At 38.9% G+C, this 25920-nt stretch overlaps 2 protein-coding genes across 3 annotated transcripts in view; one reads left to right on the forward strand and one right to left on the reverse strand.

Annotated features, from left to right (window-relative positions):
* osbpl10b (oxysterol binding protein-like 10b) overlaps window positions 1-14535 on the reverse strand; it is a 51509-nt gene extending 36974 nt beyond the window's left edge. Inside the window, exons 1-4 of one of the 2 annotated variants that reach the window (XM_053494839.1) lie at window positions 14116-14535; window positions 7780-7955; window positions 6834-6913; window positions 4121-4351 (exon numbers count right to left, since the gene is read on the reverse strand). In XM_053494839.1, the coding sequence (XP_053350814.1) occupies window positions 4121-4351; window positions 6834-6913; window positions 7780-7955; window positions 14116-14339 (711 nt within the window). In that variant the 5' untranslated portion in view covers window positions 14340-14535. The remainder of the gene's footprint in view (window positions 1-4120; window positions 4352-6833; window positions 6914-7779; window positions 7956-14115) is intronic. The other variant, XM_053494840.1, reaches the window with a different exon arrangement.
* Window positions 14536-16447: 1912 nt separating this feature from the next.
* Window positions 16448-25882, forward strand: gpd1l (glycerol-3-phosphate dehydrogenase 1 like). Its single transcript, XM_053493855.1, has 8 exons — window positions 16448-16607; window positions 17223-17400; window positions 17598-17738; window positions 20597-20735; window positions 21859-21971; window positions 23077-23313; window positions 23487-23593; window positions 23877-25882. The coding sequence occupies exons 1-8, from the start codon at window positions 16564-16566 to the stop codon at window positions 23971-23973; spliced, it is 1056 nt and encodes a 351-aa protein (XP_053349830.1). The 5' UTR covers window positions 16448-16563; the 3' UTR covers window positions 23974-25882.
* Window positions 25883-25920: the final 38 nt, after the last annotated feature.

The following is a 25920-nucleotide window of genomic DNA, read 5'->3' on the forward strand; positions in this document are numbered from 1 at the left end:
AATGAGGATGAGTGAGCCAGAAAAAAAGCATGATGCAATGAGTAACACTTTTCCTAGATTTGTTTCATAAGGCGTTAAACTACAGATGGCCACACAGAGGAACAGAATCACTGGCATATACTATACAGTACTATACTGCAGCTGTACTAGACAAAAGGTTTTTCCTCCGTCTATGCTTTAAGGATGATGGTGTTGGAGAGTGCTGTCTAACACACTGATCCAAAATCTCCCACTTGCATTCAATTGGCTTGAGACCTGGTGAATGTGAAGGCCACTGCATGTGATTTAAATTATTTTTGACCCTCATCACACTCTTGCCCTGTTCAGAATATTCTCATCAGCAAAGACAGCATTTCATTCAGGAAGGAAATATTTTATCAGGGAGGTTGACATTTTTCAGGGGGCAAGACATTGACCCAGCACTGTAACATTGCTACTGCTTGTCCTTTAAAGTGACAGCCGTCAATGTGCTTTCAACCGCCTCATTAATGATTAATGAGTTTGATTTTTTTTTTGTTACATTTGTTAGTTATAAATGACATTCTTCTGCATCTGTATTGATCCCATATATCGACAAAACAGCACATAAATCACCATGCATATTTTTGCCCAAACCACTTAGGGGCTATGACTGTACCATTCTGGCTGGAAAATTATACTTTATTATTGTCAATGACACAAAATGTAAGCTAGCAATTTTATGAACAGGCATTTTAAATAAAAGGAAAACTAACATAAGGTGTCCTAGTCAAGCAGTGAGCCTCCAAAATGTCTTCACCGCAGCTTGGAAAATTTCCAAATTTCTCAAAATTTTCACTTTTGGACTACATTTATATTCTCATCCTTTGTCAATATCGCACTGTATATGATAAGATCTCTTGCTAGTGTAACTAGTGTGTTGAAAGACTTAAGCAGATAAAAGTCTGCTGAATCAGTTCCTCTGGAGGGAGCGTTTGTGCTTTGGCTGGTTTAAACTATTTGCATTGTGGCTGCTTTTGACCTATCTATTATTTCAGTATGCAACTTTCCATTGGTTCCACTTGGTTAAAATGATAGATTTTTGACATAGATTGAAGGGTCCTGAAAAAAAGGGTCGAAATTCCAGCACTTTGCTGAATGTTGTACAAATTACCTTGGGAGCTCTGTTAAGCCCTGTGGAAAATTAAATCTGGTTGAATGAAACAGATTTAACAATACAATGATTTTTGAACAATTAAGAAAAGGTCAGTGCACGTCCTTTATTTTTTTTAGCCTGTGAATAACGGTAAGAGTGGCTGTTTGTTTCGGTTACATTTATAAGACAAGTCAATATAAAGTTTATTGAGAAAATTATTTACAGACTTCTATGGTTAATTCACAGCTTTTTCTAAAGCATTTTATTCATCCATTTAAAAAAACAATGCTTGGAGCCTCCGAGTGGCGCAGGGGTAAAGTGCTCGCCCTATCAGATCGAGAGTTTCCCGGGTGATGCTGTAACCTCTCACAGCCGGAGGCCTAGAGAGAGCTGATTGGCCGAGTTCTCTTAGAGGGGAGGTACTTAGTGCTCCCACATTAATCACGGCTCTACAGCCAATCAGGGGCGTCTGTAAGCTCACGCACACGGAAGGAGCGGATAGCGCTGTCCTCCGAGTGTGTTACGCCGCCCCCAACGGTGCGTAAGAGAGCAGTTTGAAAAGATGTGGTTGGCTGGCGTCACGTTGTTCGGAGGAAACACTTGATAGTCTTCAGCCCTCCCGACTGAGTGGTAGTAGTAGCCTTTATGTGGGAGCCCCCTAGCGACAGGGAGAAATTGAACATGACTAAATGAGGGGGAAAAATCCCCCCAAAAAATGCTTTCATCCACTCATCCACAAATATCACCTTCTGCTTAATCTCTTTGTGCTAAGTGTCCATTAAAATCATAATCGACTATGATTTTATGAATATAAAATATCCAAGAATTGGTATTATTAATGACACTTAGTACATCAACATAAACACAAACGAGCATAATAAACAAATATGCTGTTTGTTTACTCTCATGTTGTCTAATAGTATGTTTTTAAATGAACTGCAGTGATGTAATTACAGTTGGCACAACTTTGTCTGGGCAATGAGTCAGAAAATAGTAACAGACTGAGACCAAAAAGCCAGAAATGAGTAATCAAGAAATGCTGGTAATGAAAAAAACACACTTAAGCTGAAACTCAGTTTTTAAAATGTATGTATTGTACACTACTGTACCCTTAAAGTTCATTTAAAACCAACTAATGAACAGGTATTAATGTTGTGATAAATATACGCAATTATACAGCTGTAGTTTACATGTATTATTCTCCTTTTTAAATACAATGGATTGCGAGTAACTTGGTCTCGCGTTTTGCAAAACAAGCAAAACTTTAAACAAATGACTAAGATTATAGCTAATATTATATTTAATTGACTTACACCTGTTGGTAAACAGCTGTTTTGCAATAATATTTATTTTAAACAGCTGTTTTGCTATAAGTTCAAGAGCTGAAAATTACCCCCACCAGATTAGCATAGTGACCAATCAATTTAAATTCAAAATTAAACAATCCATCGACCATCCGGAGATCGGTGACGTCACGTGGGTCGGAGGAAACACATGATAGTCTGCGGTCCTCTCGACTGAGTGGTAGTAGAAGCTTAATGTGGGAGCCCCCTAGCAACGGGGAGGAATTGGATATGACTAAAAAAATCAGGAAGAAAATCAGGGAAAAAACAAAAAAATTATTAAATAAATGTATCTATTTACATGACTTTTTTTCTGTACCCACTGCGAATTTGAACAGAAATATCTACACTCTGCTTATTCCTGCTACGATCCAAACAGCCAATCACAAGGCATAAAATATTGTACACAATGCAAAACATGAATGTACTGTACACATCACATTGGGGAAGATCTGTTATCTCAATGACTTTGATCATCGCATGATCATTGGTTCCAGACATGCTGGTTTAAGTTTTTTCATAAGATACTGATCTCTGGAATTCTCATGCACAACAGTTTCTAGGATTTGCAGTAAATGGTGAAAAAAAATTATAACATTTTTAAACATTAACAGCTCTGTGGGTGGAAACACCATAATGATAAGAAAAGCATTTTAAAATGCTTAGCACATCAACATTTTGTAGCACTCACTTGAGGTGAGTGGGCTACAAAAGCACAAGTCCACACTGAGTTCCATTTCATTCAGCCATGCGCTAATGCCACAAGATTGACTGACTGTATAACTGCTTGAATATGCAGATAAACAGGGGTTCCTATTACAGTGGCCAGTGGGTGTATGTCAATAACTGTCTGGTTTCACATAAGTTGCCATAAGTGTCTTATATGTAAATAAAATAACTTTAAATTATTAAAATATTATTGCAGTTATTTCAATTAATTATAACTAAAGGCCATAAAATAAGTAAAAAACTTAACTTATAAAACACTATTTGTCAACATAATATACGTTAAGGCATATAAGTGTACATTAACCATGGCACAAAGTCCTACGCTCACAAAAATGAAACACCAACAGTAAAGTATTGCTGCATCAACGTCAAAACAATGTGATGACACCGGCTTTCTGCTGAACAGACAGTTCTGAATGCTGACGCATTAGTCGCAGAACAGCCAAGATTGAAAAGTTCCACAGGGAACAGTACTAAAGCACAGTTAACAATGCAACCTGTGCTTATCTTTAGAAGACGCTAAAGAAACATTGATCACCTTAACACCCACGGTCCCCTCCTAACATCAAAATCAAAATGCAATATGAGTCACTTCTACAGTAATAAAAGAGTCTGTGGAGACGATTCTAATCCTCAGCTTCTGTTCACTAGTGTCCTATTCAAATAGGCAAACTTTTTGATTATAAATTACATAATGTGCGGTTCCTCTTTTATCAGTTATTTTTATATATATATATATATATATATATATATATATATATATATATATATATATGAATTATTTTACAGGCTTGCGGTAGATGTGTATACACAAGCATGAGTTCATATAAGACATGAAGGAAATGTGATAGGGAACAAAACATCTTTAACTTTTATGTCAAATGTTTTGGGGGTTATATATATCTATCCTGTCATTGCAGATTACAGCCCCTACCTCTTTGACGTGGTGCAGGCGGGCAGGATTGTGGCTGCAGGCCCGGTGCCCACTCGTGGGTGATTTGTGGTGGGTGATGGTGATGATGGAGCTCGGGGTCCCGTGGCCATGCGGGAGGTTCTGCCTCTGGGTGGCAGTGGAGGAGCTAGATGGAACGGGATGAGGGAGGAGGGAGCAGCTGCGGGTCCGGCTGCCCGTAGAGGAGGAGGAGGCCGAGGATAAAGAGCAGCCCTGAAAAAGATAGCAGCAGCAGCAGCAGCAGGAATGAGACGGGACACGGGCAGCCAAGCCCCATCTCCTGTCAGAGATGCTCAGATGCCCTCGAGAGCCACCCTGCTGCCCTGTGACACACGAGGGCATCTTCTATCCACTACTGCAGCCTCACCCGCAAAGAGGGAGGGGGTGAAGGACGAAGAGAGGAAGGGAGGGAGGGAGGGATTAGGGAGGGTTTAGGGAAGAGTGCAAAAGGGTGGAGGGAATAGTATGGTGAGGGAGGAAACGGATGAACCACGAATATGAGAAGAGAGAGAGAGAACAGAGAGAGAATGTGCTGGAATGCATTACACTCTCTGGGGAGTATTGAGAAAAGAAAAAAAAATGGCACAGATCCACCTCTGAAACATCTTCAGCATGCATAGAGAAACCGGAATGCTAATGTGTCTGCAGACAACCATGCAATGTAAACAATGACTTTTTTAACCTCCTGATTCCACAATTCCGCATCATTCCTACACAAACACACCAAAATCAATATATTAGTCTGATTAGCTCTCAAAAGTAACTCTAGGCTAATTCTGAACAAACAACATGCACAGATTTGCCTGTGCGTTCATGCAGAAAGCATCAGTAGACTATGCAAGTACAAGTACATCCATTTCTTACTGGTTAAAGGATTGCATTATAAACTGAAAAATGAGCATAAATAAACATCCGCTAAAAAGCCCAAGCTGCTTCTTAGAGGCATCATAGCTACTCTAATAAGATCTGACAGTGCAAAACTGCCTCAATCTAACTGGCAGTGCATTACAGGAGCAGCCACGCTGTATTTCAGCTGTGTATGGGGCACACACGCACACACACACACACACACACACACACACACACACACACACACACACACACACACACACACACATACACACACAGGGTCTTGACTGCCACCCCACAGATATTTGATAATCTAACACCTTATACACCTCAGCAGGGTGGTGTACACACCTTTTTTGAGTGTGTAGGAAATAATGTGTGAAGACATGTGATTATATAATATTTTTTAGGCTGCGTGAGCTGATTCACGAATTCCATTCTGTACCTTTTTTAATCCTGTATGCTTTAAGCTTTAAATCTATGAACACGATGATTTACATGCCCAGCAAATGTAAACGATGACAGGAAAAGCACCTTTACAAGCCGTGTCTAGTGAGACCTTGCTGATTTATAATGTGTAACTAAATAATCAGACAAAATGTGAGTGAATGCTTAATGTTTAACCTCTATAGAGGTTAAAAATAAAATGTAATGCTTGTGGAGTTAACTGGGTTTACCACTCCTGAGATATTATACACCCATGTTTTGTCTTTTTCCTTCGTTTTGCTTTAACTCTTAAAGCATCAAATTAATGCTAAATTGTTTATGTTAAAGGAAATAATTCAGCAAATATTATGAACTATGTAGGTAAGGGCCTTGCTCAAGCGCCCCACATGGACAACTTGGTGGTTGTGAGATTTGAACCTGGGACCTTCCGAACCATAGTCCATAGTATGGATTTGATTGAGATTCTGAAATCAATTCACTCATTCACTCACTCACTCACTTATCGTCCATACCGCTTTATTCAGGGTCGCAGGGGGCCTGGAGCCAATCCCAGGAGGCTTAGGGTACACCCTGGACAGACATACACACACTCACAAGCTATGGGCAATTTGGAAACACCAATTAGCCTAACCTGCATGTCTTTGGACTGTGGGAGAACACCAGAGCACCCAGGGAAAACCCACCAAGCATGGGGAGAACATGCAAACTCCATGCACACAGAGACGGAAATCGAGTCTGGCCGGAAACCGAACCTGGACCCTGGAGGTGCAAGGTGACAGGGCTAAAATCAAGTCACATTAAATGTATTTATTACAGTATGTAGCTCATTTAAAAGCACTTTTGTTTTTGATTAAATTGCTTTACAGATCCAATTTTACAGGCCTACAGCTTGCTGGGATTTTCCAAAAGTAAATCAATTAAATGTACATAAAATTTATTGTTATTAAGTAAGGTCAACTCCTGAAGCAAATAAAGTGATTCTGATTCTGAATAACAACCCAATGCATAAAACAGAAAAGATTAAGAAATGCAGAGAATACATCATTAAATCTTAAGATGGGTAAAAAAGAGACAAACAAATCAGCTGAACCCAAAAGCTTGGTCAGATTCATCTCTATACACAAACAGCAGCCAATTATTTGGCTATTACAACAGTGCAGACTCTGAAACCGCTTCAGCGCAGAATGTGATACCTTCATCTTCTCAAGAAATGAAAGAAATTATCCCGCTTTCAGCAGAGAGAAAATATGAAACTAACTTTTAAATCACAAGACTGCTGGGGCAGTTTGCCAAAGTGCAACAGAGGTCAGAGGAAAGGGAAACAGAGAGAGACAGAGTGCCTCCAAAAGTGAGAAAGTGACACAGTAGTATGTATGTGCACTGTAACGAACAGTTTTACCTTGGCGCTGCCCTCTGAATGGCGACGGGCACAGAGCTGAAGCTGGGTCATCCACTGCTGCCGCTCAAATGCGTCACAAGCTGGGCAGATGCAAAGGATATACATGAATGTTTTATATTTAGTATACACCAGCCAATATGTATTCACAAAAGCATGTGTTTTCTATTTAACAGTACACAGATGGGACAAACTGTTGCCCACAAAGGACGCCAGGTCATATCATTAAAAAAGCAGTTACAGAAAAAAGGTTGTCCAGCATCATAACGACAGTGAGATGTTAACTCTCTGTTAACTCTCATGGGGAAACAATAAAACTCAATTTGAAGGTTAACTATAGCCTGCGGTCTGGGCAGAAATGTGTGAAATGAGAAAGTAGCACCTGAAGATTGTGACAACAAAACACTACCAAGTGGGAGCGGAGTGGTGTCCACCCCCTGCTGCAGGGACTTCACATCACGATATCACACTACAAATAATGGCTACTTTCATTCTTTTGTCTAGCAATCTCAATAAAAAAACCTTTTGTTATATAACCAAGTTATTTTTTCCTCTTTACATGCAGTGTGTGCGCGCGAAAGAGAGCAATTATGACAGTGACTTTGACACAACAGATTGAGGAAAAGAAAAGAAAGTAACTAATTAATTGCTTTAGATGAAAAACACACTGGAAAAAGGAACGGAAATGAAAAAACACACACACACACACAAAAAGGGTTCTGATGGAAAGACAAGGATCTGCCATGGGTAAGAGTCGACATAAAAGGATATGCTGCTCGGGAGATTGCAGACAGAGAAGTCTCGAAGGAAATGAGCAGAGAAGAAAGAGAATGAGTGACAGCAGGAAAGCAGCACAGGAAAGTGAAAATGACAGGAGCCAAGAGGAAAGAGTGTGATGAAGAGAGAGCAGAAATGAAGCTTCAAAAGCAAATGAAGTTTATTATTTTACCTCTAAGCTTAAAGAGCTCTCCATTAACAGCATAGACTGTGAACATGAATGGAAACTCATCACTGGGGGCCACAGAAGAGCCAAGCAGAGGCAAGGAGCCACGTGGTTTCTGGGTCTTACTTTGTTCGTTTAGAAAGTACTGCAGTTGACCAAGCTCAGGGTCCAGAACAAAATACCTGAGGAAAGGAGAAAGAGATGTTATGTTAGGGAGCAGTTGGTAATTTTTGTTGCATTTGACTAAAGGGAACTCGCAATTGCCAACGGTCAACCAGGAAACACCAAAGTCCAACAAGTTCAACAAGTTAAAGTGATGACATGGCTGCACATGTCGTTAACAGTCGAGATGTAACAGTACACATATTTGTAACTAATTTTTTAGTACATGGTGTTTAGTTCATTGCACGTTGTGTTGCAAATGAATATAGTCTAGTTTTAACTAGTGCTGGGGAAACCTCACTATAAATATAGTGAATTCAAATTAATGTTTAAGGGGATTTCAAAATGTTCTGATCATGATTGTAAAAGTTAATATAAATGCATTTTTTTATTAAAACATAAATGAATGCTGTAAAAGTTTAAACCAATATCAAGGTTAAACACAGCCTCCTACAGCATGTGCTGTTCACAAATACTGTGCACTTAGATAAAAAAAAAAGGTGAGATAAGCAGGCAGCATATATCAAAAGATTCAAATATAGCTTCGGAAATATGGAATTGGTGCAGGTTTAAAAGCAAAAGATGAACAAGTTTATTTCAAATATATTGCTGCATTATATATTAATCATTGTTTGCTCACCAGTTGGAATTCTGTCATATTTGACATTGTTGTGTTTAAGAGACAAATTCGGAAAGTAGACCAGTGTTTCCCCTATAATAATGCATGCATGGCGGGCCACTATGGCCCCAGCCATGCCTACAGAACAGATTAATCTTTAAATCTAATGCCATCCAATATACTGTAAAGGGCATTGGTGGTTCAGTGGTGGGTTTGTCGCTTGCCATGCAGAAGGCTTGGGTTCAATTCCCACTCAATGCCCAAACCCCAGCCACTGGATCCAGTGCCGGTACCAAGTCCAGATAAAATGGGAGGATTGCGTCAGGAAGGGCATCTGTTGTGCGCGAACTGGATGGTCCAATGTGGCGACTCCTCGACGGGAACAGCTGAAAGACTAACAACAACTATCCAATATACAGTATGTAAGAGTCAGAAGTTTAGTAATGTCCCTACATGATTATACCAAACAATGCCACAAGGTGTCACTTTATTTTTGTCATGGTAGGCTAGTTTTGTTACAATGCCGCTCTGATTAGCTACCTCGTTGAGCTTATTCTCTTCAACCAATGCAGGGTGTGATTGCTATATTTTACAGTTCATGTATAACTAATGAATCTTGTGTCGTGGAGATCTGGCTTGTATAGCCGATGTTTAATACTGTGGTACAGTGTGGAATTCCCTATCCAGATGTGTTTTTCAGCTCTCTAAGCTAATTTGATATGTTGGACCTAATGCTAACAACAGGCTTTGGCTTATTGCAATTATATTAGGTCGAAGTTCAATATTCGCTTGATATAAAAAATTTCTTACCTCAGTATGAACCTGTAGAATCGGAAAATGACCCAACAATCCTCATTCACATTTAATGTGCGTAATGTAAAAAACATATCACTGTGTGTTTCAAAAGAGGATAGAGAAAAGTACAGAAATCCTACATGCAGTCTTGTAGCAATGTGCAGCCCATGTCAAAAACGCCAGTCAGATAAATCCTAAAATTATTTATTATACATTTTTGTTATACATAAGTGTTTAAAACTGATATTTTTGTAATTTATTAGAACACAAAATGTCCACTGTTAGTAATTATCATTTAATATTGTAAGTCCTGCTGAAAATAACAACTGTTGAATTAATGGCTTGAGCTCTCCAAATTAGCACTACTGTGTAGTACACTCATAGAACAATCCATATTGGCCCTTTTTACAGTCGTGAAGCCTCTCATGTACTGTATAAAATCAACAGAATATACAAATTGGCAAAATCATGCAACAGACAAGGTGCTGCTGAAATAACAAATGGCTTGGTCACTCCAAATCAGCACTACTCTGTAGTACACTGGAAATGATCAACCTAAAGTCCTCAAGTTGCAAGAACTAAGTAACCAAAGTTTTTGGCACCCATGCAAAACCTTTATCATCTTCTTGCCACGGTTTCTGAAAAAGGTTCTATGAAATACACTGCTATGTTTGCATTTTGTAAGTAGGCAGCTAATTTGGATAACAAATGTATATTTTTATTAACAGAAGAATATATCTGCATGTTGATTAAACTAATACTTGCATATACCATTGATTCTTGTTTTCCTTCATCTTTGTCCCTTTTATCCTAAGGATCACTACATAGAATCATTTGATGTCCTTCCTGTCGCAACCCTCCCATTTTTTAACCAAGCTTGGACCAGAACTGCCTGCTATGGCTGGGTTGAATGGGGCGTTGGGTAAAATGAAAAGAACCATTTAAAAGAACCATTGTTTTACCCAGTAATAGAAGGTATGTTTTATCCAGAAAGGAAGGTATGTAACTTTATGTGCAACCTTACATAGCTTACCTTATATACGTATATACTGTATATATATAAAACTTTCTATGCCATCGCTTCAAAACCAATGCATGTACCAAACCATGACTTTTGCCGTATGATTACATCCCTAGTAAAAAGTAAACAAAAAAACACCTCTTTAAATTTAAATAAGTTACTGTACAAATAAAGGGGTGTTTAAGTCAAACTAGAACTTCAAATTCGTGATCAAAGACGAAAAACCGATTGACATTTACACAGGACTTTAAGCTTGGTACAGTAATGAGCCTCTTAGTTGTCGTAAAACATTTGGTTAGTGCAAACACTTTAAAGAAGGCCAAACATCCGTAAATGATGATCCTAGCTGAGATGGCTTGGAGCCCACTGCCTGGTCCTTAAAAATCGACAGATAACGTGTTGGCAACTTGCAGAAAAGACGTATTTGTCTGTGGGAACTGCACACACAATCATTCACGAAATCCACTTGCCCCATTGCTGGAAGTTATTGCCATATCCCCCATACAGTCCTGACCTCGTTCCATGCCATTTCTACATGTTTGAGTCACTAAAGGAGTTCCTGGGAGGCCAGCATTTCAGACATCAACCATGTAGTCTGATCATGGCTCTAGCATACTGAGAATAATGTTCTACATTAATGGTATTCAGGCATTAGAGAGAAACTGGGATAAGTACATTAGTGTAGCAGGGGATTATACAGACAAATAAATGCAGTTTTTACTCTCATAACTGTGTTCTGTTATTCTGCACAATCGAAAGTCCCAGTTTTACTTAAACGGCAATCGTACAAATACCTGCTTTAAAACAATCAAAATACAGACATAACAGCTTGTTAAATTGAATATATATATATATATATATATATAAATTTGAATATATACACAAAATATAGGATACTCATCACAGTAAAACATTATTTCTAATTTATGGGCCAGAAATATATAAAAGTAGTAGTAGAAGTACAAAACCTAAAACCCAATGTTCCACTGCATTTTAATATTGTGTTTCACAAGTTTTTCAAATGTGTCTTTAAAATGATGTGAAGTCTAAAAATGTACTTTAAATCACAAACTGCACCTTTAAATCTTTGAGAATGCACAAAAGCAGTATCACTGTAGTTCCTAGTAGTGACTACGTAATACTCTTTGAGATACTGAATAATAAGCCGAGACTATAAGCAGGCAAGAACTACATTTAATGTGTCCACAATAATATGATAAGAGAGAACATACGGCATCTCTACTGTATATTTTGAATAAAGTAAGGAGAAGCATACATTGTTGTGGCATTTTATAATGCATCCTGTCATGCCACATACACTCACATCATGGGAGCGTTGGCATTATAAGGCACAGAAAAGTCTACTTAATTCAAATGGCTTGGGTTAGCTTTAGTGATTCCATCCATGTGGCTTATTATTATTTTGCATTAGAACTCGTTTTGCCTTGTAGTATTCAAAGTGTTACACATGCAAATCTTTAAGTACATTCCAGCTGGTGTGCAGCTAAACATATGACATGCCTAAGAGTCAGCATATAACACCCTCATCTTTAGGCTCATTATATAGCTGGCTGCTTTTTCCATCGATTGCAAAGCGAGGCAGCAGTGAGACGAGGACATTAAGGGGATGGGGAATTTCCTCTCTACAGATGAGTCACAGTCTCTCCCAGATGAAAGACGTGTAATTAGGACTATGCTGTATTTTCTCATGCAGCACCCACAGCCATGAAATTCCCACCACCGTACAACACAACAAACCGCCCCACCATAAATAAAGGACTGAAGGCATACTCTACTTACACATTTTGCATGCTACACAACAAGATACACGCCTCCTACACTTAATGAGCAGATATGATTTTATTAAACCGGCCTTTTCGACCACATAAAATTTTTTTATATTTAAATATGTTTTAAGACATTAAGACATTAATGTGTATATGAGAAAAAAATAGCATACGTGTGCTAAAATATTGAATGCTCTGTGTAATAAATGCCTTGCAGGAAGTCTCTGCAGTACAGTAGCACAACAGTTTGCAGTCACGAATGTCTATTGATAGATGTGTGAATTCAGTGGGCATGCAGTCTGTCGAGGCAGTCATGAATATGAGCGAACATATTGTGTTTGTGTGGGAAGGCTTGAACAGTAAAGCACCAAAAAACTTAATAATAACAATAAAAATAATAAGTGTCCTCCTATTGTTATGACACAAGGTCAGCTGGCCTGGTTTAGTTTTCTGTATAATTAAAGTCATTGTACTGATTGCATTACTTAGCGAACACAACAGGTCTATACATCAACTGTGTTTCCTGAGGAGGAGAAATGCGGCTTTAGTGATTATAACAACAAGATCGTATTGTTGCAAATTCATAATCATTGGCACAGCTCATGATGCAGGAAGGTTATGGCAGGGTTGTTGAGGGGATAGCATGCAGCCTTTCTATTTGACTTTAAAATCGAACCAGGTACTAATCAAGCTATATTAAGTGCGCAATGGAGACCCACTTGATGACTAAATCATTTAAATACATTATTCTAGTCATTAGAATAGAATAATCGTTGGTATTCTGAGAAGCCAATGTGGCCAATATTGCTATCTTTGCTAACTCACAGCTCCAGCGTCCATGTCTCGCACTTGAGCTCAGCTACCTGTTCGTGTAAATTTTCCCACCATATTCACATGCGTTTCGTCAGGGTTCTCGGGTTTCTTCCCACTGCCCAAAAACAAGCTAGTGAATGTTGCATATGAATCTACATTAAATTCAACATTAAAATACTTTAATGTAAAATGTGTGTGTGCATGGTGTGATGCCCATCAGGGATGCATTCTGACCTCAAGCTACGTGTTTCCAAGATAAGCAATCCTGTCCAGGAATAAATTTGCTTAATAAAGATTAATGAATGAATGAACGTTAGGACTTCTTGAATCATGTGAATTCAGCCTTTATTTATTCATCAGACAATGTTAAATTCTTTATTCTTTGTACAGTATATCCCAGCTTCTTGTTAGTAGGCTGGGGTGGGGTCGGAGCGCAGGGGCAGCCATTATAGGGCACCCCAGGAGCAGATAGGGGTAAGGGCCTTACAGCAGCAACCTGGCAGAGCTGGTGCTTTGAACTTCTGATCCGAAACCCAGTAACCTTCAGCATTAACTGATTGAGCCACCACTGCCCACACACTAGGAAATAAATTGAATCAAAACACCCAACACTGATTCGGGCTCTATTTTATAACAGCTCTTATTTGCACGGTGCATTAGTCATTCATTCATTTTCGATAACACTTATTAAATATAACAGTGGGACTCATGCCCCATGTCCTGCACATTTTATTGACTTTCCTGCTCTATTCCTACACTACAACAGGAATTCAGACAGAAAACGATGCTACATATGTAAACCCTTTTGCACACAACCAGGAGGTGAGATTCAAACCCCAAACCACATATCGTGTCAGTTTAGGAAAATATCGCGATAACAATCAAACTGATCCTATAGTAGACCAGAGTGGAAACAACAATCATGAAACCCGATCCGGTGCAAACAGTCCTGTTCTACTGGAATTTCCTAATCTTACTTAACATTCTGAAAGTTTCGTCAGGATAAAGTCGGACTAAACAGTCTTATCCATCAGCCAGGTACTGTATAGAACTGTATTAGTGTGCGGTTTGGACTATATAATCATTCCTATTAGTGGTACTGATGTATGAATTTGGCCTCTGAGCGACCCCAGTGTGCGCGCTACCTGTGCTGCCACCCTTGCAGTAGGTTGGTGTATTTGTTGAGGACTCCCTCCAGTCCTCGGCGGGGGTTTTGCTCTGCTTTCCCGCTGCAGCTCTGGCTGGCTGGAGCTCCGGGCCGCGCTGGCGCTCCGCTCGCCGCCGCCACCGCCGCTGCTCTCCGTCCGCGCTCCACAGACACACTGCGCTTCCCCGCGCTGCCACAGCGAGCCGCACCGCACTTCTCCATCCCGCACGCTCCCGCACACAACACCAGCCTCAGGACTGTTAGAGAAGAAACATGACCGCGGTGTCGAGTGAAGCCTCTCTGCGTCCGACTCTCGGCAGAGCTGCACCGTTCACTCCGGAGCAGCTCACTCGGACGAGCGCGCGCGCGTTTCTCTGTGTGTGTGTGTGTGTGTGTGTGCTCTTCCCCTCCCTCCCTCATCTGTTCCAGCGGGATCGGTCCACTAAGCGAAGGCGTTTGGGTTCTCTATAGCCAGGCGACGCGTGGCACGTTCATCTCTGACTTATGGAGAGAAAGATTGCATTGGTTCTTCTTATTTTAATGATTAATGGTCATGTCCAAAGAAGTGTGTATTCTTATCTCTAATCCTCCTGTTCAAAGTGCAAAATTTGGTTCCAGTTAATTCAGTAAGTTATTATGACTAATCATGTTTAGCCACTCATGCTGAAAGAATTCTATCCTGATGGGAGTGCATTCCTCCAGGATGACATCCACACTAAATCTCACTAAATGATTTGAGAAATATGAAAATGATCTATTAAGACTGGCGTGCCGCCAGTCGTGTAGTGTAGTGTAGTGGTGTAGTGATCATCACCATGTACTCACACCTCCAGGATTGAGGGTGGGTTTCCTCTGAGTGCTCCGGTTTTCTTCAATAGTCCAAACACATGCAGATTATTGACATTAATTGGTATTCCCAAATTTCCAGTTCCAGATCCCCCGTGACCCTGTAGCAGGATAAACAGTATAGAAAATGAAGATGTATAAATCCTATATCATTTGCAGTGGACTTCAGATTAGTGCTTTCTACCACCATTGCCAAAACACCATACAATGCAATTTCATTTGCATGATTGTTGTACATCACTCCAGTACAGTTACAGAGCCTTGTATCTATGGCAGGACATACTGAAGTTCTGCCAGCTGGTTGTAGACTGAGACCTTACTAAGACACTTTATTAGTAATTTTACTTTATGCATTTTATGCATTACCAGTTCTCCTTACATTTACACTCTGTCCAAACTGACAGAAACATTTCTAACCTGTGATATTAGGTTAAATCATACAGCTGAATTTCACATCCTTGACTAACAACACAGAGGTATCGACTTGTTGTTGTCTTTATCTTTGTGCCTCCTGCCTGTACATTTTAGTGTTTTCTCTGCTTTAACACACTAACTCAGGAAAGGCTGTTGATTAGCTGATTAGTTGAATCAAATGTGTTTGGGACAGGGGAAACATTAATATATGTGCAGGACAGGGGGCACAAAGACAAAGAAAACAGGTCAATAATACTACCTCTACTGAGTGTGTAATAGAGCTATACAGAAATAACATTATAATATGATTAATTCATTAAGAAAATATATCACTGTTGCAAATTTGTATACTCCAGGATCAGGTTTGGTAACGTTTGATTTGGGGTATATGCTATTAACTCATCATCTATACTGCTTTATCCTGTATACTGGGTTGGGGCCTATCCCAGGAGACCTAGGGCACGAGCCGGGGTATACCCTGGATGGGGTGCCAATTTATCACAAGACATATGCATATACACACACTCTCACACTATAGTGCAATTTGGGAATGCCAATTAACCTAACGTTCATGTCTTGGGAATGTGAAAGGAAACCGGAGCACCAGGAGGAAACCCACCAAGCATGGAGAGAACATGCAAACTCCATGCACACAGACCCGAGGCAGGAATCGAACCACACAGTGCTAACCATCATGCTACTTATTTGCTATTAACAGTGTAAGAATTTCAGTAAGGTGAAAATGGTAATAAAGGCATTTTGAGTCCTCCACTTTTTAGACTTAAAAATAGTTATGTAGATTTTTTATTTTTTGCCTTTAAGAATTCTTATTAGACCCTGACAGAGAAAAAACTAATATATGAATTAGCCTGTGGGTCTTCACAAAACCAACTACGTTTTTGCTTTTCACTGTGTGTGTGTGTGTGTGTGTGTGTGTGTTTTGATTACTCGCTAGTCACTTCTAATTCCATTCATTTGCATTTGTATACAATGAGAGACTACGTCAACGAAAGAACTACAACTCCCATTGGCGTTTTTAGCCTCGTCATGTTTAATGACGTAATAAAAAATCGACAAACACGTTCACTCCCTCGAGCTTCTCATCGAACAACTCTAAGCGATTAACTGGTTACACTAGCTTCCGCCATATTTTTTAGCTTTGTCTGAGTTGGAAGATATTCTTGCCATGTCTGCACCGCTGAAAGTGTGTATCGTGGGCTCAGGAAACTGGTGAGTGCTCACTGTTTAACCTCACCGCCTGGCTGCAGGTGGAGCTCATCGTGTTAACACTGGTTTAGAAGCTAATCAAACGCCAATGTGCATGGTAATCAATAATACATGACTCTAAAACAATTATTAAGGTTAATTGATAACTGGGTTAATTAAAGTCATTAGTTCTATGGATTGCTTTTTTATATACAGAAATGCAGTCAGGAATTTAATATTGGGCTTAACATTTGCGTTATTGTTAGTGAACACTATAATAATAAAAGTAATAACCTTTGCTTAACCAGAAAAAACCCTCACTGAGATTATAAGGCTGTCCTAAGTCATAACACCAACTACATTTAGGTCAAGCAGAAACATCCTAAACCAAATAATGCATGTTCAAAATGCATGCAAAGTAAACAAAGTTTGAGTTTTGATCAGTTATGATTCATCCCAGCACTGAAAACTGACCGACCTTTTGACTGCCTTTAATAAAGCCATAAAACTAAACAGATAATCAAGTGACCATAAATTCAACTTGTTTTGCATAAGGACCTGCATATTTCAAACCCTGTTCAAGTCTTAGCAACTGTTAGCAATATAATCTCTTTTGATCTCTTCTTATTCTGCGTTCAGGGGCTCTGCTATTGCCAGGATTATTGGCCATAATGCACAAAAACAGCAGCGTTTTGCCACCAGTGTCAAGATGTGGGTATTTGAGGAAAATATCAATGGAAGAAAGCTTACTGATATCATCAACACTGATCACGAGAATGTCAAATACCTCCCAGGTTACAAACTTCCAGAAAATGTGGTAAGAACTATTCGCCTTGTGGGTAATGTTTTTGTTTGTTTTGTTTTGATAAACAGCCTTGCTCTTACACTATTCTCCTCCACAGTCACATAAAGGGGAATACACTATTTCTAAGCTGGGCATTGCTAGTCTGTGTTTGTTTCAATAGATAGAGCTTGTTCTATGGTATTAAGAGACAACCCTCTTGATGTTTGCAGGTTGCAGTGCCTAAGTTGCGCGATGCTGCAGAAGGGGCAGACTTGCTGGTGTTTGTTGTCCCACACCAGTTTATTCGAAAGCTGTGCGATGAGATGACTGGCTGTGTTTCTAAGACGGCCCGTGGGATTACTTTAATTAAGGTGAAGCACATTATATCCAGTAAATACTGTTCGTGGTTTGGACAGATAACATGAAATGGAAAGACTGTTCATGATACAGTTATGATCTGAAGTTTACATCCACTCATCATCATGAACATGTCATAGCCATATTGAGCTTTCAGTCATTTCTTAGAACTGTTTTTTTTTTTGTTGGGCAAAATGATTGTACAAAATACATCTTTAACGTTAGAAAACCCCAAGTTTTAAAGTATATTGGATTTTCTGAATACAACCTAATTAATTTTAGTTTGAATGTCCCTTAGCAAGTTTCACGTTTAACAAATGCATCTGGTCTGTAAGGCTTCTGCCTGGTTGGATATTTGACCAGTAGGTAGAATTGGTAGTGTTCAGTTAAATTAGATGTTTTGCTGAATGAACCTGACATTTAAACCTGGTCCACCAATTGTTTCGATATGTTTGAAGCTTAGAGGCAGAAATTAGCTTGCTTTATTCATTCCACAACCAGCTTTGGTGTCATTCTTTTGTTGCAACACACAATTCTGTCTAAATTTTTACATTCTAGACCGGTTATTTGAGGATATGCTGAAACATCCTGATGCATTTCTCTTTCTAGATGTTATATCGACTTTGTGCAATGCACCAGTTCCACTGGTAAAAAAATTATCTCGAAGCATGATGCTACCACCACCACGCTTAACATTTGGGTACAGTTTTTGGTACAGACTGGTGTTCCAGTAGTTTCCAGTTCATGGGAGGCATGTGCCTTGGTGGGTTCTGGGATGTTACTGACCCTCTAAACCAGTTTCTTTTAGTTTGGTCTTCTTTCATTTTCTTGGCAAAGTGGCTACATTTCCCAGTACGTAACTTGAACTTTACTGTTTGAAATAATCTTAAATTGTAAGTGACATTCATGGCTGTAAATCTACCATCCTGTTTCTCATATCTGCACTGAGCTCCTTGGACTTTACCATTGTACTGTGTGTTGGCCAATCCAGTTAGTGCTGACAAACAAACCCTTTTAATGGTGGCACACAGTTACCATCACACAGCAAGTTAAGAGGCCATGGGTTTGGCAAATTAAAAATACATGTCAAGACTTTCAGTGCCACTGAATTATTATTCGAAGTAGGTGTATAAATATTTTTGACATTGTTTGTATAATTTCAATCCTGTGTTGATTACAGAAGGCCCAAAGTGAGGTGTATTCTTTTTAAAACTAATGGGTACCCATGGTTCTGCTCACCTGCAGATCCTGACTCCCAGTCAACTCGCTGTTGCTCCCCAGCTGCTTCAGTGCTTTTGCAGATATCTTATTACCACACAATATGACCGAAAAGTTGATGATGACACTGTCTTACAAGCCCAATGTTCATGATGAGTGTATGTAAACTTTTGACCACAACTTTAAACACGCTAGACAATGGAGATCCACTCCACCCCTTTAAATAGACTAGACAATGAATGTTTTTACATGGATGTAAGGTTATTTGCATTGAATGAGAATGGGGGGTATTTACATTACAAGGTTCATCATCATATTGGATGTATGAAGATTTACATTCATAACAACAAATGACCATACCTATTTCATTTGATATTGAACACAGTTGTTTTGGAAGCTGCTTTGTTTTGGTTTTGATCAGTTTTTTTTTGTTTGTTTGTTGTTTTGTTAAAATTGATCTGTCAAATCTCGAATCACCAAGTCACCAATTTTCTAATCTTTCTACTGAATATATAGTCACAGCTGGTACTGTTTTGCCACCCTGCCCAACCTGGCTGGCCAAAAGTATTAAGACAACATATGCCATGTATTATAGTTTTCCCTGTGCACAAACAGAAGGTGTAGCTAATTAGTCCTGGTCGATCTGGCTGAAGCGTTGTGCTAATTAGTTAGATGGTTTAGTTAATGGTTGGAACAAATATGCGGTGAGACATTTACGTTCTGAAGCCAGTGTGTCCACCTCTGAATGACCATCATATGCACATACACGTTAAAATGCACATTGCATGTATGTGTCTGATATGTGTCTGATCTCAGAGCACAGACAGAAGTGGCTTGGGTCTGATCTGAAAAGATCAGATACAGTATTTTTATCTCAACGATCCTCAGAAAGTCAGATCTGTCTCACGTTAGGATGAAAAATTTGTTGGAAAGTTTGTGGCACCTAAATCTAGTTATGTGAATATTTTTCTGACTAAATTCATTGTCACATTCTGCAAGTAAAAAGCTAAGTACATAAACTAGGAAAAAGTTTTCTGTTTCCACATCATGAGTTCTCTACATTTCCACCTCTGCTTTACAAAACATGAGTTGAGGAATGGTGTAGGAGGTAGGTGTGTGTGTTTGTGTGTGTGGGGCTCAGGGGAGTGCACCATATGTGAGCACGACTCATGAGTCAAACACGGGCTGCTGGCTGCCTGGCCAGCTGCTTATTCTCTATTTGTTTTTGATTTGTAGGTTCTCTCTCTCCTTCTCCCTTTTATTACAGTTCAGTTTTATTTCTCCACTTACTTGGCTCTCATTGGAATTTGTCACTCAGTCTGGTTACTTTGGATTCTGCCCCATCCATATTTTTGCATTGCATGGAACCATGACATAATTGGTTTTCATAAGATATCTGCCTTGCTGGAGATTACATGGCTTTATTCATTTTAAATGGATTTAATCATTTAAAAAATCATAACGCATCCTCATCTGCATTTATAACTCCCATCCGGCCTCGTTTTCTTCCTTATTTCATGAGTCATTGGACAAAAAGCTCTTTAAGATGTTTTTTCAACAGCTGCAGTTCAGGGCTTAATGCTTCCAATGAACCAGATGTTGCAACAAAAAAAAACATCTGGATAAACATTATTTAACCATTGTCCTTCTTTAGGGTATTGATGAGGGACCTGAGGGGTTGAAGCTCATCTCTGATATCATACGGGAGAAGATGGGTATCGATGTCAGTGTCCTAATGGGTGCCAACATTGCTAATGAGGTGGCGGCTGAGAAGTTCTGTGAAACCACGATCGGTAAGAGGAGTATTAACACTCTTTCTTTCTGTAGTCACAGCTCCACATAATCCAAGACTCATCATAAATGGCCTAAAAAGGTGTCATTAAAAAAGATATCTTTTTTTGATAATGGTAATCTTTCTTAAAGATCTATGTCTGTGCTTTGTAGCCTTATGTAAGTTTAGTTCAGGAGTCTCGAGCACTTGCACTTTCTGGTTTATTGCTAACATGACAAGAGACAGCAGTAAATAGAGGTTGTTGATGGAATTACTATTTATAGCTGAAGTTGTTTCACCTTCACTGACATTAAATGTAACTATAAACATAATGGCATCATTCTTTAATTTCCTTAAAAAAAAAAAAAAAGGCAAATTATAAAGGTGTGGCAATGGCCCTCCGCTTTTCTTATGGTTCCATCAAATGATCACATACTATATTTCCGATATAGCATGTACAGAATGACTCAGTATTAGGAATATGCTCCTGTTGTTTAACCCTTTCACTCAACTTCTTTAATATACCAATGTGTATATATTTTTAATCCAGTATTTTATACATGCTTGTACTGTGATAATAAATAGCTCACATTTCAGTAAACGTCTAACCCTAGTTCTGTAAACTTTAGACCTTTTGGTTTCGTACTAGTCTAAGTTTGGACATTGAAACTCATTTTATAGCAAAGAGTCTAACTGTATTGCTTTTGCACCATTACATTGCAAATCAATTATCCAAATTATTTCAGTGTTAATCCTGTGTATAAATAGAAGTGTTTTAGAAGTTCCACTTTGTTCTCTGTAATGTCTTTACATTGTTAGGAATCACCATTTCCAACAATTAGGTGATTGGACACACCTAGGAAGAGAATTGCATTTCCTGGACTATTTAAACTATGGTTAAGAACATTTATTTCTTGAATCAAAACTTGGATCAAGCAGTGGATATTAAGTGATACTTTCTGCATCATGGCAGATTTCCTAACCAGATGCTTTAACAGGTCGACTGCACCAGCAGAATGTTCACAGAACCGTCTGTCATTTGCTCTGCCGAAATCAGAGTGCCATCTTTAGTGTGCCAGTTAGAAGGCAATATCTAATGAGCAGAAGTAACTGAGCAGTGCTGCTGTTTGTTCTTTAATTTGCAGGGAGTAAAATATTGGAGAACGGACAGCTTTTTAAGGAGCTTCTGCAGACGCCCAACTTCCGCATCACCGTCGTGGAAGACGCAGACACCGTGGAGCTGTGCGGAGCCCTCAAAGTGAATATCGCTCACATTGGCTGCTTCTCTATGTAATGAGGGCAGATGAGATGATCTGCTGCTAAAGTGTGACTCATACGCACGCAGCACATATTAACGTGGACTGTGTAACACAGCAAGAACTTGTTTTTATAGCAATCTTAATTGGGCTTGGTTATAAAAGTGAGAACGCATTCAGTGGAACGCTAAAAAGCAGGGATGGGAATCACAATATAATCCCATTACCTAGGTGCCGATTCCTTTCATATTGCGAATTTCTTGGCATCACTAATATTGTGATTAATATTATATTAATTATAGCATTAATATTTTTATATGGTATTTTTATTTATGGTACCTTAGCAAATAATTCGCTCCTACTACACCAGATGCTGTCCTGCCTGCCAATGTGTGAATAATTTAGAGCACACCACCTGCAGGATTGTAGAGGAACTGCAACATTTTGCCACCTCAAATTCAAACATATATAAATAAAAAATAATAATCAAAATTGATTTTAGAAGAAATCACTATACATCAGCTTTGTACCCCATCACCCACTAAAATAAGTTAAAACACCTGAAGCTGTCGTGTCTGAAGTTATGGAGCTTAAAAAGGAAATTAGTTTCTGTAATTTCTTTGTGTCAACGTGACCCCATTTTCTTATAGCTGACATGGATCCTTTTAAATAGTTTTGTACTAGACAATTTTCGTGCATATAAGTTGATTTTAATTAGCATTTTATGAGCTTTTTTTTTTATTTTGGTATTTTTTTATTGTATTATAAATGACACAGCTAAAATTCACTCCTATCTAAAACTCTGTTTTTCTGTGCTGTTTGTTTGTATTGTTATCCTTTTTATTTTGCTTTTGCATGGATAAAATTTTGACATTTTTGGCATGTGGCAGACTTATCTTATTATACATTTAAGCAGTCGAGGGTAGAGGGCGCTTGCCGAAAGGCCAGACATTAGCACACTGGTGACGCAGGTTTAGAACCCATGGCCTTCCAATCAGTTACCCAAAATCATAACCACTGTGCTACCCTGTTGCTATTTTGAAGCAAAGTTATTATTAGTAGCACTAGTAGTATTATAAATTGTATTATTTTTCCTCTGCTTTCCAGAACATCGTGGCTGTGGGTGCGGGTTTCTGTGACGGCCTGCAATGTGGAGACAACACCAAAGCAGCAGTAATCAGGCTGGGGCTGATGGAGATGATTGCCTTTGCGAAACTCTTCAGTAAAGACGGCTCTGTGTCCTCTGCTACCTTTTTGGAGAGCTGTGGCGTAGCCGACCTCATCACCACCTGCTACGGTGGACGTAACCGTCGCGTGTCGGAGGCTTTTGTCACGACGGGCAAGGTGTGAAGCAATATGATACTAAGTATCCCGGCAAGGGAGAGATTTTAGTGTTAGTCGTGTAGTTTTGGATTATTAATCATGAACCACTGAAACTTTATTTTCAAAATGTAGATTATAAGAACTTGGGTTGAATTGCAGGTTAACGACTTTATGGTGGTGTTTTTTTTTCCTAGAGCATTGAGGAACTCGAGAAGGAGATGTTAAATGGCCAAAAGCTTCAGGGCCCACTAACATCTGCTGAAGTTAACCACATCCTCAAGCAGAAAGGCCTAGTGGACAAGTAAGTGCTTTTGTTCACATTTTGTTTTCAAATAGTCTTGACTGCAAGGCAAATCTTAGCATTATATTAAGATGGTTGTTAATATGTTCTCACTGCTTAAGTAACAACTATCACAGGGATTTGCATAGTGGATGGTCTGTATACAGAAATTAAAAAGTGTGTGTGTAATCATGGATTTAGTGAAGTTTTCTAGAAGGAGATGTTTCTGTAGAGTTTTAACAGTTCTCTGACCTGAGAACGAGAATAAATATTTATTTGCTAAGAAATGTACTTTGTGTCTTAGGTTCCCCTTGTTCACGGCTGTGTATCAGATCTGCTTCGAGGGCAAGCCAGTTCAGGACATGATCACCTGCCTGCAGTCTCACCCTGAGCACATTTAAGGGCCTCTCGGATTGCTGCATTCAAGGTGGCCTGGAAAGTGACATCCACCAGCACCTCTGCCTTTAATTCAGTGATCAGTCCTGCCTTTATCATACATTCTCAGTTTACGCACATTTAAATTTCAAAATATTGAACTAGCCTTTGGTTATCTTTTGGTTTAACAACTTTCTGAAACTTAAATTGTTTGGTTGGGAGGGGTCATTTTCAGTGTCAGACAGTTCACAAAGCTGCAAAATGTTTTCACTAAGTAGCCTACATGATGTTCTGAGTGATATCTATTGGAACATTAAGCCATATGTGATATCTACTCACTCTCATTTGGTATTGACTGCCCCCTTGTGGAGGGCTTAACTACTGCATAAATATAAAATGAGGGTCATTTTTGGTCCCTTTTTATCTCACCACTTATAATATCGATAGGTTGTGTCATGTTTGTAAACTCCAGAGACCTTCTGATTAAACTAGCTCAGTCAGGTTTTTACCTTGTAGCAAGTGCTGTTGCTGTTTACAGCCAGTGAGTAACGCACATTTTTTAAGTTCCCCAAAAGGCAGAAGTCTATTGCATATGCTGCTGATATGCTCACTGGTGATGATCTTCTACGCACAGATACAATTTTGCCACCAGATACATTTCTCCTGCTGTGCAAAGAAACATTCGATTCAACCATCTCCCCATAGAACTACTTATACCTCTTACCACGTAATCTGTTTTTAAGCTTTTTAAATATTTTTACAAGTGTTTCTATCACCTTACTGCCCAACTGTGAGTATAAGAAAAAAAAATACACTCCACTATTCTTCTTTTTTTTCCAATAGAAATTTTTTTTCTTGCTCTTTACTCCTCTTTTTTTGAAGGGAACAAGGGAATTTAGCAGTGCTTTAACACCATACTATAAATGGGTTTTCTCTAATTATAAACCCGTAATCATCAGAATCGAGATGACTTGCGATGTCATACCTTCCTTAATCGATCATGCACTAACAAATGTAATGGAGAGTTATAATCATTTGTAACATCATCTTACTTATCTGGGTTTATTTTTGTATGTGGATTTTTACTAATCAATACTAATTAACAGCACCACTTTGGTTTGGTTTTAGTGTGCTGTTTGATTTAAATGTTATTTTTTTGTTGTTGTTGGAGCTGCTCAGTTTGCAGTTTTTGCTACTTAGAAAGTCTGTATTATTTCACGTTCTTACCTTCAGCTATCATGTTCGACTAAGCTTTGAGAATGAATGGCTTATGCAAAAATTACAGCAAAGAAATTGGCCTCTGACTTGCGTATGCACTTAATACAAGGAGAATAATACGGAGAACATTTTTATTTTATCAGATCTGATATTAAATGCAGAGATGATTTCCTTCTTTAGTGCAATGATTTGCTCTGGACTGATTCCAATGGACTTCAGACCCCAAAGAAACAAAGCTGAGCGTTTATAAGTTTTGGTCGTATTCAGTCTTCTATTGTTAGCCATCTTGGGTCTGAAGGAAAAACAAAAAAATTAACATAAATTCCTACAAATCGAGACTTTTAGGCCACCCTGTATATGTTTGCTCAGTGACACTCTCAGATGTAATATCATATTCCTTGTTAGCTTTGTGATGTTCATTTAAGACACTCATTTTCTTTATAAGCAATATTGCATTTTAGGTGTAGATACTGATGTAAAAGTATCAAGGGCATATAGTTTTGGTGCTGACTGTCATAATTCTAGAAACAGTTTGATTTGCATATCAGTTTTTAAATGCCTCCAAGTAACATTGTTCTGTAATCACTGCAACAAACAAAATCTGATCTTCTGTAATGTGTCATTTGTTTATAAAGGTTAAGTGTTAAGACTGCAGATTAGCAGAGTAAATATTCACATTTTATCAGTAGTCTTGTCTAATAAAGTCTTTACGCGGTAGCCTCTGGTTCTCAGGTTATTACAATAAAATAAATGCA

The sequence above is a fragment of the Clarias gariepinus genome, chromosome 4, assembly GCF_024256425.1.
Source record: "Clarias gariepinus isolate MV-2021 ecotype Netherlands chromosome 4, CGAR_prim_01v2, whole genome shotgun sequence".
Taxonomy (NCBI): Eukaryota; Metazoa; Chordata; class Actinopteri; order Siluriformes; family Clariidae; genus Clarias; species Clarias gariepinus.

What these genes read in the sequence shown, in the direction of transcription:
- gpd1l (XM_053493855.1), top strand. Translation starts at nt 16,564, where the DNA reads ATGTCTGCACCGCTGAAAGTGTGTATCGTGGGCTCAGGAAACTG. An exon ending in GTGGGATTACTTTAATTAAG is followed by an intron (nt 17,739 to 20,596) that starts GTGAAGCACATT and finishes GTCCTTCTTTAG; the next exon opens with GGTATTGATGAGGGACCTGA. An exon ending in CTTTTGTCACGACGGGCAAG is followed by an intron (nt 23,314 to 23,486) that starts GTGTGAAGCAAT and finishes TTTTTTTCCTAG; the next exon opens with AGCATTGAGGAACTCGAGAA.